At 42.6% G+C, this 14,622-nt stretch overlaps 1 protein-coding gene across 8 annotated transcripts in view; it reads left to right on the top strand.

Annotated features, from left to right (window-relative positions):
* The window catches only part of Kidins220 (kinase D interacting substrate 220), an 83,696-nt gene extending 71,273 nt beyond the window's left edge, over nt 1-12,423 (top strand). For all 8 annotated transcript variants that reach the window (XM_052186029.1, XM_052186028.1, XM_052186035.1 and 5 more), the window contains 4 exons: nt 4,049-4,180; nt 5,803-5,901; nt 6,758-6,994; nt 9,451-12,423. In XM_052186029.1, coding sequence (XP_052041989.1) covers nt 4,049-4,180; nt 5,803-5,901; nt 6,758-6,994; nt 9,451-10,710 — 1,728 coding nt within the window. In that variant the 3' untranslated portion in view covers nt 10,711-12,423. The remainder of the gene's footprint in view (nt 1-4,048; nt 4,181-5,802; nt 5,902-6,757; nt 6,995-9,450) is intronic.
* The last annotated feature ends 2,199 nt before the right edge of the window (nt 12,424-14,622 follow it).

The raw sequence follows: 14,622 nt of genomic DNA, 5'->3' as shown, positions 1-14,622 counted from the left end.
GTGAACCCTGCCCCTGTTCACTAAAATACCACGTTCAGTTGACTTTATGAGCTTGTCAGTCATTGGTAGACTGTTTTAAGCATTTAAAAATATTTGCCACTGATTTTTTTAAGTACAGCAGTGGTTGTTGCTTTGAAATAGAATTCTTAAAGTTTTACAGTATGTCAAAGAATGTGACTTTTTAAAAAAAAACATTTCTGATTTGTTGGGCTGCAAGACATTTCAAGACATTTCTTTTGAACAGGCCATTGAGGCATCTGTCAGAATTAACATAGTCAATGAAGCAACACATATTTAAAGATATGTTTCTTCCTATTAACTATCCTTTAAGGTAATCTACATGATTAAGCCTTATAAATGTTTTGGCAATCTTAACATTAGAAAGAATATAGAAATATTAGAAATAATATAGAAAGAATATTGGCTTTTTATGGAAAAGTATGATTTACCTATTTTTCTTGTTGATGTATCATGCATGATTTATTTTTTGATGAAAAAATAAGTCTTAAGAGTGTAATTTAAAATTTCTAAGTATCTACTAATAAAACAGTTCCACGCATGTATGTTCCTTGCTCAGTGCTGCTGATACCAAGGTTTGCTCAGAGTTGAGAGGAAATAGAAGGCTTGACAAGGGCTCTGCATATGTATGTAATACGTGTGCTCTGATGATTTATTTCATATTCATGGTCTTCACTCTGTTTTATTCCTTCCTTAAAGCCGTGTGACTCTGGGTTTAACAAACAGAGACAGGTACAGAAACTCCTGGTGAAATCTCACTTACCTTACTAGGTTGTTAGACGGGCCTCGGCTCCCTCCTGCTGGGCTGTTTATAGACCTGTGCTCATTCTGTGTCTTGGGTTTCTTTCCATAGTTGCTTTCAGCCTCTGCATGGCAGTCATTGCTAACTAATCCATTTTTAGCTTATCTAATAAACTGACTGACGATGTAGCATTTCAGAGTGTACTGTTAATCTACTGACACCAGAAAGCAAATCCGCCACCTCAGGTAACTAGTGTTTTCATAGCTTTGCTTGAAATAGAGGAATTCTGATTAAGATGCATTTTGAAGCTTCCATTTAATGGTTTAAACAAGCTAATATGTGCTGTATTAAGTTCTCCAAGTAAGATAAATAAATAAATAAATAAATAAATAAATAAATAAATAAATAAATAAATTCTGACATAGAAAACCAGTTTACTGAAGTGATCTGTTCTGGATTACACAGGTGGATTTCAAGGAAGACAGCACATAGATGTTAAAGGATTAGCCTTTGGAGTCTGTTTCCTCTCAAAACAATATAATTAGTTTCTTTTAAGAATTTAGCAACTTAATAAATTTTTATGTTCCTCTTATGATATTTCAATTAAAATTTATTATTTTGGTTGTAAGCTTCATTTAATTTAAAAGTAATTTTAGTATAATTACTTTAGAAAAGGTTTGGAAAGTGATTCACATTTTTCCTTCATTCAAAGAAACTATTGGAATATACATGGTTTTCAAATTACTGCTTGATAAACACCAACTTACACATGGAAGTCAGACGTGGTCTTCACTCTGTGGCTGAGGTGGCCTCTGCTAGGTGTCAATACTTCACAGCTTCCTTTCTTTCTTTCTTTAAACTAATACATTCTTGGGGTAGATATTTGAAACTCTGCAATGTCCTGTTCAACTTGCTTGGCTTTTGCCCATTAATTGATAGCCATTGATGGAGTTTATGGTACAGCTGCTGTAGTGATGGTGTTTGCCTGGTGGGGATTTCTGTTTCTCTCTGCCCTGTGCTTTGGTTGGAATTCTATAGGGAAAGTGTCTTCTTCCTAATTCATTTACTTAAGTATTTTAATTTTAAGGCTGAGCATGGTGGCACATGCCTTTAGTCTCAGAACTTGGGAGGCAGAGACCAGGCAATCTCTGTAAGTTCAAGGCCAGCCTAGTATACATAGATTCAGGACAGCCAGAGCTACATAGAGAGATCTTGTCTCAAAAAAATAGTTTTAGTAGTATGAATTCATGATTTTTTTCTGTGAACTATTATAATATCATAATTTATATTTCCTGATCAAATATTTATTTTGTGATTTTTGAAACAAAAAAGAAAGTAAGCCAATGTAAATATATTGAAAGCAAGGACCCAAGTTAAAGGATTAGATGACATTTAAAAGATTGGTATTATTTAACAGTAAAGGGAAGTGAAGTGTGACAAGATGAGTGAATGAGCCTTCAAACAGCACACTGTGAGAGTCAGACAGGGAGGGTCACACACTGTAGAAAGTGCTGGCAACAGACACTTGCAACGCAGAGGGTTGCCAGGGACTAGGGTAGTGTTGAAGGGATGGGAGTGACTGCTAATGGGAACAGTTTCCTTTGAGGGTAATGACTCACAAACTGTATAAATAAAGTTAAGGTCACTGAATTGTACCTTTTAATGTGGAAGCTCTGTGGCATGTGAAGAGGAAGTCAGCATGCTTTCTAAAACTCACATAGTTGAGAGTGTGTAGTGAAAACACTGGCTGGCTTACTAGACAGGAAAAAGAGCCATGTGCAAAGATATGAAGACCAAAGTATGAAAAGACTGGTCTTTGTTATTATTTTAAAAGCAGCTCAACCCTGGATCATGTAAAATATGGCACAGTTTATGGTTAAATAAAAATAAACTATAAATAAGCGTATTTGTGCAGTTTGTTCCAGGTCATCTGTTCCCAAACTTTGATGTACCTGTGTTGCCTTTGTAGAGCTTGGTAGAGTCCCTGTGTCATGAAGTTACTGTTCCTGCTGTCTGAGCCATACATTACCATCTGACACACCTAGGTGCATGCATACTCACACACATGCACATATGAACATGCACATATGAACACGCATGTGCATGCAACATGTACACAAACACCCAAATGTGTGCACACAATGCATGTGTATGTATTTCTGAGGTAGTACAAGTATTATTTTTTCACATTACAAATAAATATCAACTGTGCTTCACAGGCATTTTTAAACTATGGAGTAGTTTGCAGTTTTTTGACACTAGTAAAAGAATCAGTAGAACATACTTGAAATATTTATTTACCCTTTTCCCCACTGGCAGTCCAGTAATTCACTATGTAGATGGCTTTGAACTATGAGAGATTCACCTGCCTCTGCTTTCTGAGTGCTAGGATTAAAGGCATGAGCCATCACTCCCAGCCAGAGGTGATAAATCTTATTTCCCACATGAAGAGTGTGTGGAAGGCCAACCAGGACAGATGAGAGTGCTGCTATCTTTATCCTGTATGTCAGTTGGCTTCTCTTTATCATGACTATAGCTTCCATAACCTTTCCCAAAAATAGTTGGAACAACGAAAACAGTTCATTTACATAGAGCCTGATCAACTTGGCTTCAGCCCGAGTCCACCACTTCCTAGATTACTCATTCTGGAAGCCCAAGCCAAGCTCCCCAGACCTGCATGTGCACTCTGGGATTGGAGGGAAGCACACAGCACCAGACACAGTGAGGCCCTCTTCAGATGTCACCACATGGGAAGTGTTAGTCTAAGTATGGTAGATTTATTGTTTTGGTTTCCTTTTTAAATGAAAACAGGCCTTTATAGATTAAATCACGTGACTATTGTAGGAAATTTTAAATTTCTTAGATAGTTCCAAAACCTTAGACTACAAAGGTAGTGCATAGAATGTTTAAGATTGTTTGATACAGACACTTGAAAATTATTCTTAGCCATGCTTTTGTAGTCTATATGTGTAATTTTCTTCTTTTTTAATCTCTTAAGTTCTCTTCCTCTTACTAAGGGGAGTGCCCTTATTTCTTAAAGTTAAGTGTAATCATTTGAGGACTTGACATAGGTCTGGGCCACAGGATGGTCAGGCAGTCGCTACTGTAATAAATGCTCCTCATTACATGTCAGATAGCTGAATCTATTCATTAAGATCATTTTTCTTAAGTTCTATATGCATTGGCTGTGTTTTCTTTATTTCAGCTGTATAACTTAATGAATTTTTCTGTCACATGACCTCAAACACTTCATATTAATGCTACTCATGTGTCTCTTGATTTATCTAGGCATCCGTTCCTGCCACAGGCACCTCACTCTTACTGAGTTCAATGTCTGTGGATGTCGTGTGTGAGAAACTGAGACAGATAGAAGGGCTGGACCAGAGCATGCTGCCTCAGTATTGCACGACCATCAAGAAGGTGATGTGTGTTTGCATCTTACGTATAGGAAGGATTGAGAGTGCGAGGGCCAGGCAGTGCGTCTTCACCCCGAGCCACTGCAGGGACACCTCAAAGTGAAATGGGTGCTTTCCTTTTAAGACTACACTTGCTCTTCTTTCTAATTTTATGAGTAGATTTAAAGAAAGAGTAGCTGAATTACAGTGCTACTTAACCAATGTCTAATCTAAGTAAAAATAAAATAGCATGGTGAAAATTACGACAGCTCATTGACATTGACCGTGGAGCAGAGAGCATAGGTCAGCTGCATGGGCCCATCCATTGCCTTCAGCTGCACTGTCTACATCTGCAATCTGAAACCTCTGCAATAGGAAGCTGTTTTGAGCATGGAGATCAGTATAAGTCAGATATCAGAGCCTTTGTTTGTTGGACTTTGTACTAGATGCTCAGTGAGGAAAATTCCAATGAATATGCCTTCCTTAGTTGGAAGTGCTGCGCCTGGGAGCAGTGTTGGTCCCGAGTGATTTGGGGAAGGATACAGTGTGTTTGTGTGGCTTCATTTCCTACCAGCCGTCATTTTTGTATCATGTACGATTTATGATTGTGTCCGGTTTGAAGAACCATATTGGCTGGACACGGAAGGCTGAAGCATCCATGAAGGGCTTTCTTCCATCCTTTGTAGTTCCAGAGTCACCCCAAAGCCAAGCAGTTAAGCCTGGAGGTTCAGGAGAGGCACTGCCTGTGTGGAGTTAACTGAGTGCGAGCCTCGGCTGCTTATGTCCTGTAAAGAATTACGGACATTTTTATGTACAATTTTACTGACCTAAGCCTGCATTTGGGCAGGAGTTTAGCACATGCCCATTTTCTTACAGAGCTAATCCGTGCCTATCTCCGTCTGTCTGCGTCCGTACCTCCTTACCACCCTCCAGCCCCACTCCTCCAGGAAGTCGGCCAGTGTCAGGAAAGCCTGCGCCTAGTCTGCCGCCCACAGGCCCTGCATGCTTGCTCCTTAGCTTTGACTTAGAAGTGGAGCATCTTAGCCATCCCAGACACAAGTGCTACCTCATTTTACCAGGTAGTAGTCAGACTTTTGTTTTTTCATAAAATCAGAAGGCCACCCTGTACTTATGCTACTGTATCTCATTTAAGTGCAGCTAAAATTACAGGGACCAAAAAAAATGGAAAGCCTATTTTTATCCTAACTTTAATGGACTGGGCAGATAGTAGCTGGCCATTCTGTATCCATTAGAAGTGGAATTGACCTGTTAGATGCATTTCATTTAGATCTTCACAACTAGCACACTTACAGGCCTAGAAATCAGTTTTGCTTCTAGCAGAGCCGTGTTCATCTTAATATTTTCTCAGATTATAATAGAAAAAGTAATGTTTTTTTTTTCCTGCCCAGGACAGAGCAGGGGAAACATTTGAGACTCTGATTGGTCTTGAATTGTGGTTTGTTTCACTGAAATGCTTGACTCGTAGGAAAATGTCAAGTGGCTGGTATAGCTGAGATTCTTGACTCATTATAGTGCGTGGAGAGCTATGGCTGCTCTGAGGGCAGCCGTTCTGCAAGCGGACTAGCAGCAGACCTGTGATCACTAGTGATTTAGAAGACTTCAGATTTTGTTTTTGTTTTCACTCAGGCAAACATAAACGGCCGGGTACTGGCTCAGTGTAATATTGATGAGCTGAAGAAAGAGATGGCTATGAACTTTGGAGACTGGCATCTTTTCAGAAGCATGGTAAGGTTTTTACAACATTATCATACTACTTTATCCTATTGTGTAAAGTTGCCCATAACATTATAGAAACCTAGAACTAGCCAAAAGTGATACATTTTCCATATTAATTTTAAAAAACATTTGCATTTTGTGTGTGTAACTTATTTTTTTTATTGAGTTTAAACTTATATTCAACCCAGTATTATGGAGAATAGTCACAACAGCATGTGGAATCTTGTCCTTTCTGAGGAAGAAGAGGTTCACTGGTTTCCCATGCTTTTATTTGACAAAGCATGCTCTCCTTGACCAGTTCAGGTGGGCCCCGCCCTCTAGGCCTCCACCTGCAGTGTCTGTCCTTGTCCTGTGCTCTGTGCTAGGCAGCAACACACAGGAGCCACTTTAGAAAGAGCCCAGCTGTGCTCCTCTGGTTCCCCATGGCCCTCCATCCACCCCAGCTGAGGTCTCATCACCCTGGCTTGTCTTCAGAAACCTTGTCAAATTGGTCTACCCAGAATCTCTTGAAAGCTGACCCTCCCCGCCCACCCCACGCTCTCTGACTCTGAGCATCCACTTGTTGCTGTTTTGGACTAGGACTGTTCTGTACTGAGGTCGGCACCCCTGTCATTGTCATTCTCGCTGCTTTCTCCTTGGCTCTGGGTTCCTTTACACACTCCAGTTGAATTTTGGTTTTTAAGTTTTAAAGTTGTACCCTAAAATGCTGCTACTTCTCTTAGCATTGTTAATAGGATTAAGGTAAGATTTGGCACAATGTCACTGGATCATCAGAGTGGGAAGTGTGCTTTCTTGGCCCTAGTGCAATAGCTGTACTGTACTTTAGCTCTCTCTGAAGCCAGATGATGATAATTCTTCTCCCAAGGTCTTAGAAATGAGAAGTGTGGAAAACCAGGTGGTCCCTGAAGACCCACGCTTCCTCAATGAAAACTCCAGCGCCCCAGTTCCTCACGGGGAGTCTGCTCGCCGCGCTTCTCACAGCGAACTGCCGCACACGGAGCTCTCCAGCCAGACTCCCTATACCCTCAACTTCAGCTTCGAAGAACTCAACACGCTTGGCCTAGATGAGGGAGCCCCACGGCACAGTAATCTGAGTTGGCAGGTATTTATTTTGTGTCATTGTTTGTATAATTGGAGAATTAAGACTGTAAATACGCTGGTGCATTAAAACACTATTCAGGCAGTATTGACTGAGAACCCAACTGGACGAGAGCAGCGGCCATCTACTCAGGGAGTTGGTTTATTTTGAAAGGGAAGAATTGGCAACATGCAGAGGAAGTAAGTTATTCAGAGTTGATGAGAAGAGTGAAAGCAGTCCCGGAAGGCAATGGTAGGAAAGTTCTTACCCAGGGGGCCTGGGCCTGGTGGTGCACGCTTTTGATCCCAGCACTCTGGAGGCAGAGGCAGGAGGATCTCTGAGTTTGAGGCCAGCCTTGTCTACATAGAGTGGGAATGGGGCTGTATTAGGGTGGTTGCAAACTTGCATTTCTTTTGGTATTTTTCTGTGAGATACGGTAATTACCAGCCAAAGTGCACCTGTATGGAAACCAGCTTCCTGCTGGCCTACTGACACCTTTAGTTGGTTTTCCGTGTCACTCAGGAGCACATACCACACTTACTCTTTCTGTCATGTTGCTCAGGCTGGTCTTCAACCCCAGGGCTCAAGAGATTGCCCTGCCTCAGCAACACCGTGTGTGGTAGGACCCCAGGCCTGCACACTTTTTTGTGGGGATATTCTTAGAGGAGCGCAGGCGTCAGAAGCAGAAATGCAAGTGAGATATGCAGGAGGAGGAGGGCCGAGTAAGGAGAATGGGAGAAGCAGAGCAGGGTAGGGTGCGAGGAGGAGCAGCAGCAAGGGAGGCTGGGGCAGTCACAGCAAGGAAGCTGTGCTCTGGGCTGACTGCGAAGACCAGGGCCTGGGAGAGCTTTTGTCTAGCAGGGAAAATATTTTTAATTTTCTCTATACTGTGTACCTTAAGTGAAGAAGCCATTTTATTATTTAATACTGTTGATTACAAGAATTGCTTTACGGTGTGCTAAGTTCAGACTTGGTCCTTTGGTCTCTTTGTTCCCACAGAAGTAGTTCCTTCCCTTCCAGCTTTCTGAGAAGGCTCCTCCTTCCCCTGCTGTGCAGGTGCTTCCTCCTGTGGCCCTCCCATTCCCTCAGCTCTCACATTGCCCTTCGATCTTAGCCTGTGTTCTTAGCCTCTGTCAGGGCCCTGGGCTGAGATGGCTCAGCTATAAAGATGGTCGCTACAGCCCAGCGACCTGAGTGCGAGCCATAGCTGGGGCCCAAGGCTGTAAGCAGAAAACCAACTCCTCAAAGTTGTCTTCTCACCTACACCTGCGACACACACACACACACACACACACACACACACACACGTCAGGGCCCAGAAAACTTTTTGTATATGTAAGTTACTATAAATAGTTAAATAGAACCTTAAAATGCTTCTAAATTTTTTTGAGTAATTATATATTAACATAAATAATATTTTTATAAAAAATACTACTTTTTCAAACAAAAAGTCCAGTGAGAATGGGAATGTTTTACATATATCTTTAACGACTGTCTTCATAGAAGACTTCTGGGTCCCCAGGTGCTCCCTCCCTCACATCTCCTGTGACAACACACATACATGCAGCTCTGGGTACTCTGTGTGAAGGAGAAAAGACACAGAGCAGCACTGCGTCCTGCAGCGTGCAGTTGAGGACCCCTGAGTCCCCTGCACAGGGCCTCACACAGCCTTTGAGGACAGCTGCATTAGTGGGGGGAGAGAGGCAGTGTTCTAGTCTGACAGCATCCTGTGGGACCTCCTCAAGGAGACAGACACTGTCTCCTTTCCAGAGAAAAGCTGGTCATGCCTCTCTCCGTGCCTGTGTTCTAGCCTTTCTGATGGTCTGATCGTAAACTCTCTTGATGTCATTTCTTTCTCTCCTGCCTCTGTTTTGTAATCTATACTTTTAATTACTCATGTATTAGCTTTTCTGCAGTCTAAAGCAGCTGGAACCTTAAAACCCAGGATTAGAAACTAAACTTAAAAGTTTCCCGTTCTGATTTCACTGGGTCCAGCCAACCTGCAGCTTCCATTGAGGTTCATTGCAAACCTGTGTTATCCCCTCCCCCTCCATTTTTTGGACAGGAACTTCCAATTTTATCAAATTTGAAACAGGTTTCTTTATTGTACCTTAAAGACTTTGTTTTGTTTTTGAGATCTGTCTTTATTTTTTTCTAAGAGGAATTCTTTCTAGAGGGTGCTTTTACCTTAAATAAAACAATTTAAAATTACTAAACACAAATGTTCAGATGACTTCTACAACCTGAAATTGTTCTTTTAAACATAAACAGTAAATTAATGTTGCTAAACATTTATAAGCTAATTACAGAATTATTCATAAACTCATAGCTCTTATTAAACTGTTAGGTACTATTTTAAAAGACCCTAATATTGTGATAACTTTGACATTATTAGTGTACATATGTTTCCTAAGCTGATGTTTATTATGTCTTTTCCCCTTCTTATTTGAATTCTTAAATTTTTTTTTCTGTCTTCACAGTCACAAACTCGCAGAACCCCAAGTCTCTCGAGTCTCAATTCCCAGGACTCCAGTATTGAAATTTCAAAGCTCACTGATAAGGTGCAGGCCGAGTATAGAGACGCTTATAGAGAGTACATTGCTCAGATGTCCCAGTTAGAAGGGGGCACAGGGGCGTCAACACTAAGCGGCAGATCTTCTCCACACAGCACATACTACATAGGTCAGAGTTCTTCAGGGGGCTCCATTCATTCTAATCTAGATCAAGAGAGGGGGAAGGAGAGCGAGCTAAAGCAGGAGGATGGGCGGAAGTCATTCTTAATGAAGAGGGGGGATGTCATAGATTACTCCTCATCAGGGGTGTCCACTAATGAGGCCTCACCCCTGGACCCCATTACTGAAGAAGATGAGAAATCTGACCAGTCAGGTAGTAAACTACTCCCAGGCAAGAAATCTTCAGAACGGCCCAGTCTCTTCCAGACAGATTTGAAGCTTAAGGGAGGTGGTCTGCGCTACCAGAAACTGCCCAGTGATGAAGATGAGTCTGGTACAGAAGAGTCAGATAATACCCCACTGCTCAAAGATGATAAGGACAAAAAGGCTGAAGGCAAGGCAGAGAGAGCGGCCAAGTCTCCAGAGCACAGTGCCGAGCCTATCAGAACATTCATTAAAGCAAAAGAGTACTTGTCGGACGCCCTCCTTGACAAAAAAGATTCCTCAGATTCGGGAGTGAGGTCCAATGAGAGTTCTCCCAACCACTCGCTCCACAATGAGGCAGCAGATGACTCCCAACTGGAAAAGGCAAATCTCATAGAGCTTGAAGATGAGGGCCACAGTGGGAAGCGGGGGATGCCGCACAGTCTGAGTGGCCTGCAGGATCCAATTATAGCCCGGATGTCCATTTGCTCAGAAGACAAGAAAAGCCCTTCCGAGTGCAGCCTGATCGCTAGCAGCCCTGAAGAGAGCTGGCCTGCCTGCCAGAAGGCCTACAACCTAAACCGAACGCCCAGCACTGTGACTCTGAACAACAACACTGCGCCCACTAACAGAGCCAATCAGAACTTTGATGAGATAGAGGGAGTCAGGGAAACATCCCAAGTCATTCTGAGGCCTGGGCCCAGTCCCAACCCAACTGCTGTGCAGAATGAAAACCTCAAGAGCATGGCGCACAAGCGAAGCCAGCGCTCCAGCTACACCAGGCTCTCGAAAGATGCATCTGAGCTGCATGCGGCCTCCTCCGAGAGCACGGGCTTTGGAGAAGAGAGAGAAAGCATTCTTTAAGGAAAAGAAAGTGGAGTAGCGTTGTCCTACCTGAGGACAAGATGTCATAGCTTTGAGTTGACTCATCCTCATTACTCATCGTGTTTATGCATCACAGACACCTGATAGGTGGTCAGGCACATGGGGAAGTAGACAGGAAAGCCTGAGGACAGTCACCAGTCATCTCCATTGTCACCATCACCACAGGCACTTCAACGTCTCACTACCACTGTAATGCCCTTTCCTGGCACACAGCTCTGCAGACTGATGAGGACAGGCTGAATACAGGAATAGGTCAGAAGTGGGGTTAAAGTTGGAAGGGCTTAAAGCACAAGGAAGTAAACCTAGAGATCTCCTTTACGAACTATTCATGTAACGTTTGAGGGGAGATCTAGTGTTAGATGAAGCAGAAACCAATTTCACTGTTAGTGTTTAAACTTGGTGCAGATTTATAGGTTTTAGAGTAGCCCAGAGACTAAAAGTGAACACCTAGCAAATGGATAGCCAGTGTTCTGGATAAGAATCATTGCTCTTAAGAGGTCTTAAAATTTAAGTAGAAAATATATACTAAAGAGGGCGATAAAAGTTGATGATGAAATGATGATTAAGCAGAACCCAAAGCAGTGGCCTGGGCCATGATGAATCATTTGCAGAAGAGGTGGTGGAGGGCAATATATTCCTGGATACTCTCTCCAGACCTAGGCCTGGCTTCTGACACCATCTACCTGTGCCCTCAAAACCATCTTAGTCTGTTCTGCAACTCCTGAGTAAGACACCTAGCTTAGCTTATGGCTAAGGAAAAAAAATTATTGGTACTGGTGATTAAACTCAGGACCTCACAGATCTAAGTCCTGTGTTGACTTAGCTACATCCCCAGACCCAACCATGAGTCCCTTCCTTCCTCCAGAGATTTGGGAAGACGTGTATAAGACTCCAGTAGACTCTTAATGAAGGTGTTGGCAAGTTATTCCGTTAAAGGAGTTAGTGACGGTGACACTAGACAAATAACAGTATTTAGTTTGCTAACATTAAATCACTGCCTCTGTACTGCAATAGTTTATCTGTTCCTAAATCAGCATTTCAATTCAGGGGATGGGGGAATTATAAAAATGGAGGCATGGTTTTAAAAGGGGAATTTGAAAGCATACAACAAAGCAAGAACAGAATCAGAGCTGGTGTGACCTTGACACTTTTATTATTCTTAGCAAAGCTAGGAGAATGACCACATACATTTAAGTATCATGTAGGCTAGAGGTGTGCCTGTCTTCATCTTGCATTGAAACTGTTTGCCATTTGATCATAGTGTGTTCCCATAGATCAGCTCTAGTGGTTCGTCCTGAGCCATGGGTAGGATTGTAGATGTAAGGTTGCAGGTTTAGTTCTCATTGAGATGTCCATGACTGACTAGACCTGTGTGGTTCACTTGGCACTGTGCTGGTAGCTGCTGTGTCTCACTGCCTTGCTGTTTGAGTGTAACTGGGCATTCTCATGAAGTGCATATGTTGCATGATCTTTAACAGGTGTTTTTAAACATTGAAAACAGCACGATGTTATGACATTATGCATTAGTAGTATGCAGTATCATGTAATGGGTGCGTCAGAGGCAGTGTGGTTTCTTTCCAGGTGAGTAGTTATAGCTTACAGCCACGGGAGCCCTTTATTTACAGTCTGTGACGTCAATGCTGGAGTGCAAAGTGCACATGGAGACTAGGAACAATAAAGACTTGCATGCCATTCTGACTCACGGAGTTTTATTCACTACAGCAATGATAATTCCCATTCTGATTAAAAATTAAAACACGGTCTGTGTGTCTGTTTTGTCCTATGACTGGAGTATGTAAAGACTTACAGGTCATGAAATGGGCAGAATGTTCCAGACAGCCCTTATTGTCTTTCTGAGAGAGGTTGGCTCTGAAGCCACTGGACCTAACTAGTGCTTTCACGAAGCGCAGTGTCCCAGAGCTTGAGGCACCACCGCGCTGAGAAGTCCATTTCTGTAGCTAGAGGCAGACGGTCTGGATCCCTGTAGAGTATCAGCTTATTATGTGAACATTCTGGGCATTGCTTTCTCCTACTGATACAGAAAGTGACAGACCAGATGGATTCCTGAGTCATCTTTATCCCTGAGTCTGCATGTCAGTTGTGTGTCTGTGTCTATAATGCATAGCTCAGTCTGATTCACGCACAGGAAAGACTGCTTTAAGCTGGAGGAAGTAATAGAAAAGAGAGCGGAGCTTGAACCCTGCCAGTCTGAGTCTCTTGGCTCCACCTTCAGCCATAGTCTGTGCTGACATAGCATCCTGACACTGACAAGGTGGCCTTCTGGAGGGTTATTTTCTGAGTACATCTGCACCCCCTGCTGTCCTGGACCTCACTCACTCTGTAGACCAGGCTGGCCTTGAACTCAGAGAGTCACCTGCCTCTGCCTCCCCTGTGTGGTATTAAAGGTATGAGTCTCCTTTCCCAGTGCCGGATGATAAGGATCAAGAATCCTACACTATGAATTTGAAGCTTCACTGAGCATAATGGTTGGTGCCTGTAAACCCAGCACTCGGGAGACAGAGCAGGAGAGCCAGGTGCTGAAGGTCAGCTTCAGGTACACAGAGATTCTGAGACGGCCTGGCCTGTGGGAGGCCCCGTCTCACACAACTAAAACTGCAAAGCTGAAGTGTTTTCAATAAGAGAACTTGATTTTGTGTGTTATTTTGTGTAGGTTTTAAATATAGTCAGGATAATCTTAATTGCCTAACCAAAGTAATTTCAAGAGTTGTATTTGCTTAAATACTCATCTTCAGAACTCAAGCTAATTCGCATGTTCTAGTGCTATATAATAAAATAATCTATGATCATGATTTTTTTTTACTAATCATTAGAATTTTTGGAATGAAATTAAATCTTTTTTTCCTTTCGGTCTGGCTAAACTATTAAATTTAAAAGGTTTTAAGACCACATAATTTTTGGTTACACCAGGAATTCTCAGCCTCTTTAGAAATATCCCTGAATTTAAAAAAAAAAAAAGTCCATGAATTCCTGGCAAACACCTGAATAGATCAATATACCAGGAAAAGAGAGCCTAGGGCCCTTTTTAATTTATGGGTGAATGACCTTGAAGGATTAGGTAGAAAGGAGGGTGCAATCAAATTAACATTTGTGGCAAATACATGCTATGAGTCCTCTCCTGCCTTGCCCCTGATCGTCTCTCCCGGGCTAAGTAGAAAAAGCAGAATGCAGAGCGAATGGGGACCCCTCCTGCTTGGGGCAGATGAACCATCTAAACCGAGTACCCGTGGGCCCTCAAGCCGAAGTTTAGGCTGGAATTACACAAGCAAACTGAGAACTAGAGATTTATGGACAGCAGCGAGCTGGCTATGGACAGGGTTTAATTGGCTCATCGCTTGGCAAAGGTTGAGAATCCCTGGTTGAGACTAATTAAGTAGAAAGAGATTTAAAGTCTTACATAATGTTAAACCCTTTCCTGCCTAGGAAGAAAATGCTGCCCCTGTGCTAGATAGACAGCGATTCAGAAGATCCAGTTTAAACTGAGGTATGTAAAAAACTAGTTTTCCAAGTAAGAAGTGTTTGGAACAGTTGCTAGTTAACCACTGTTACCCGCATGGTCAACAAGTCAGCAAACCTTGCTGCAGTGAGATCCTGTCTCCTAGGACTGCCAAGCTACACCTATGACATCTCACCAATCTGTGGCTTCCTCAACATGAGCTGAGCAAGAGCTATAGGCTTGCCCAAGTGGATTGGGGTGGGGGCGGAAGGGGGCATGAGGTTCCAACCCTATACAGAGGTACAGGAGACCAAGGGATGCTGGCAGTAGGAGAAGCGGTCCTAACCAGGGAAGAGCACACCAATTGTTCATCCAATCCCAAATGGACAGCCCTGAAAACATAAGCGACATTGTACAGCCAGCAGGTTATGTGTGTG

Source organism: Apodemus sylvaticus, chromosome 6 (assembly GCF_947179515.1).
Source record: "Apodemus sylvaticus chromosome 6, mApoSyl1.1, whole genome shotgun sequence".
Classification (NCBI taxonomy): domain Eukaryota; kingdom Metazoa; phylum Chordata; class Mammalia; order Rodentia; family Muridae; genus Apodemus; species Apodemus sylvaticus.
The sequence above is the reverse complement of the archived record's forward strand: the minus strand, read 5'-3'. Positions and strand labels throughout refer to the sequence as shown.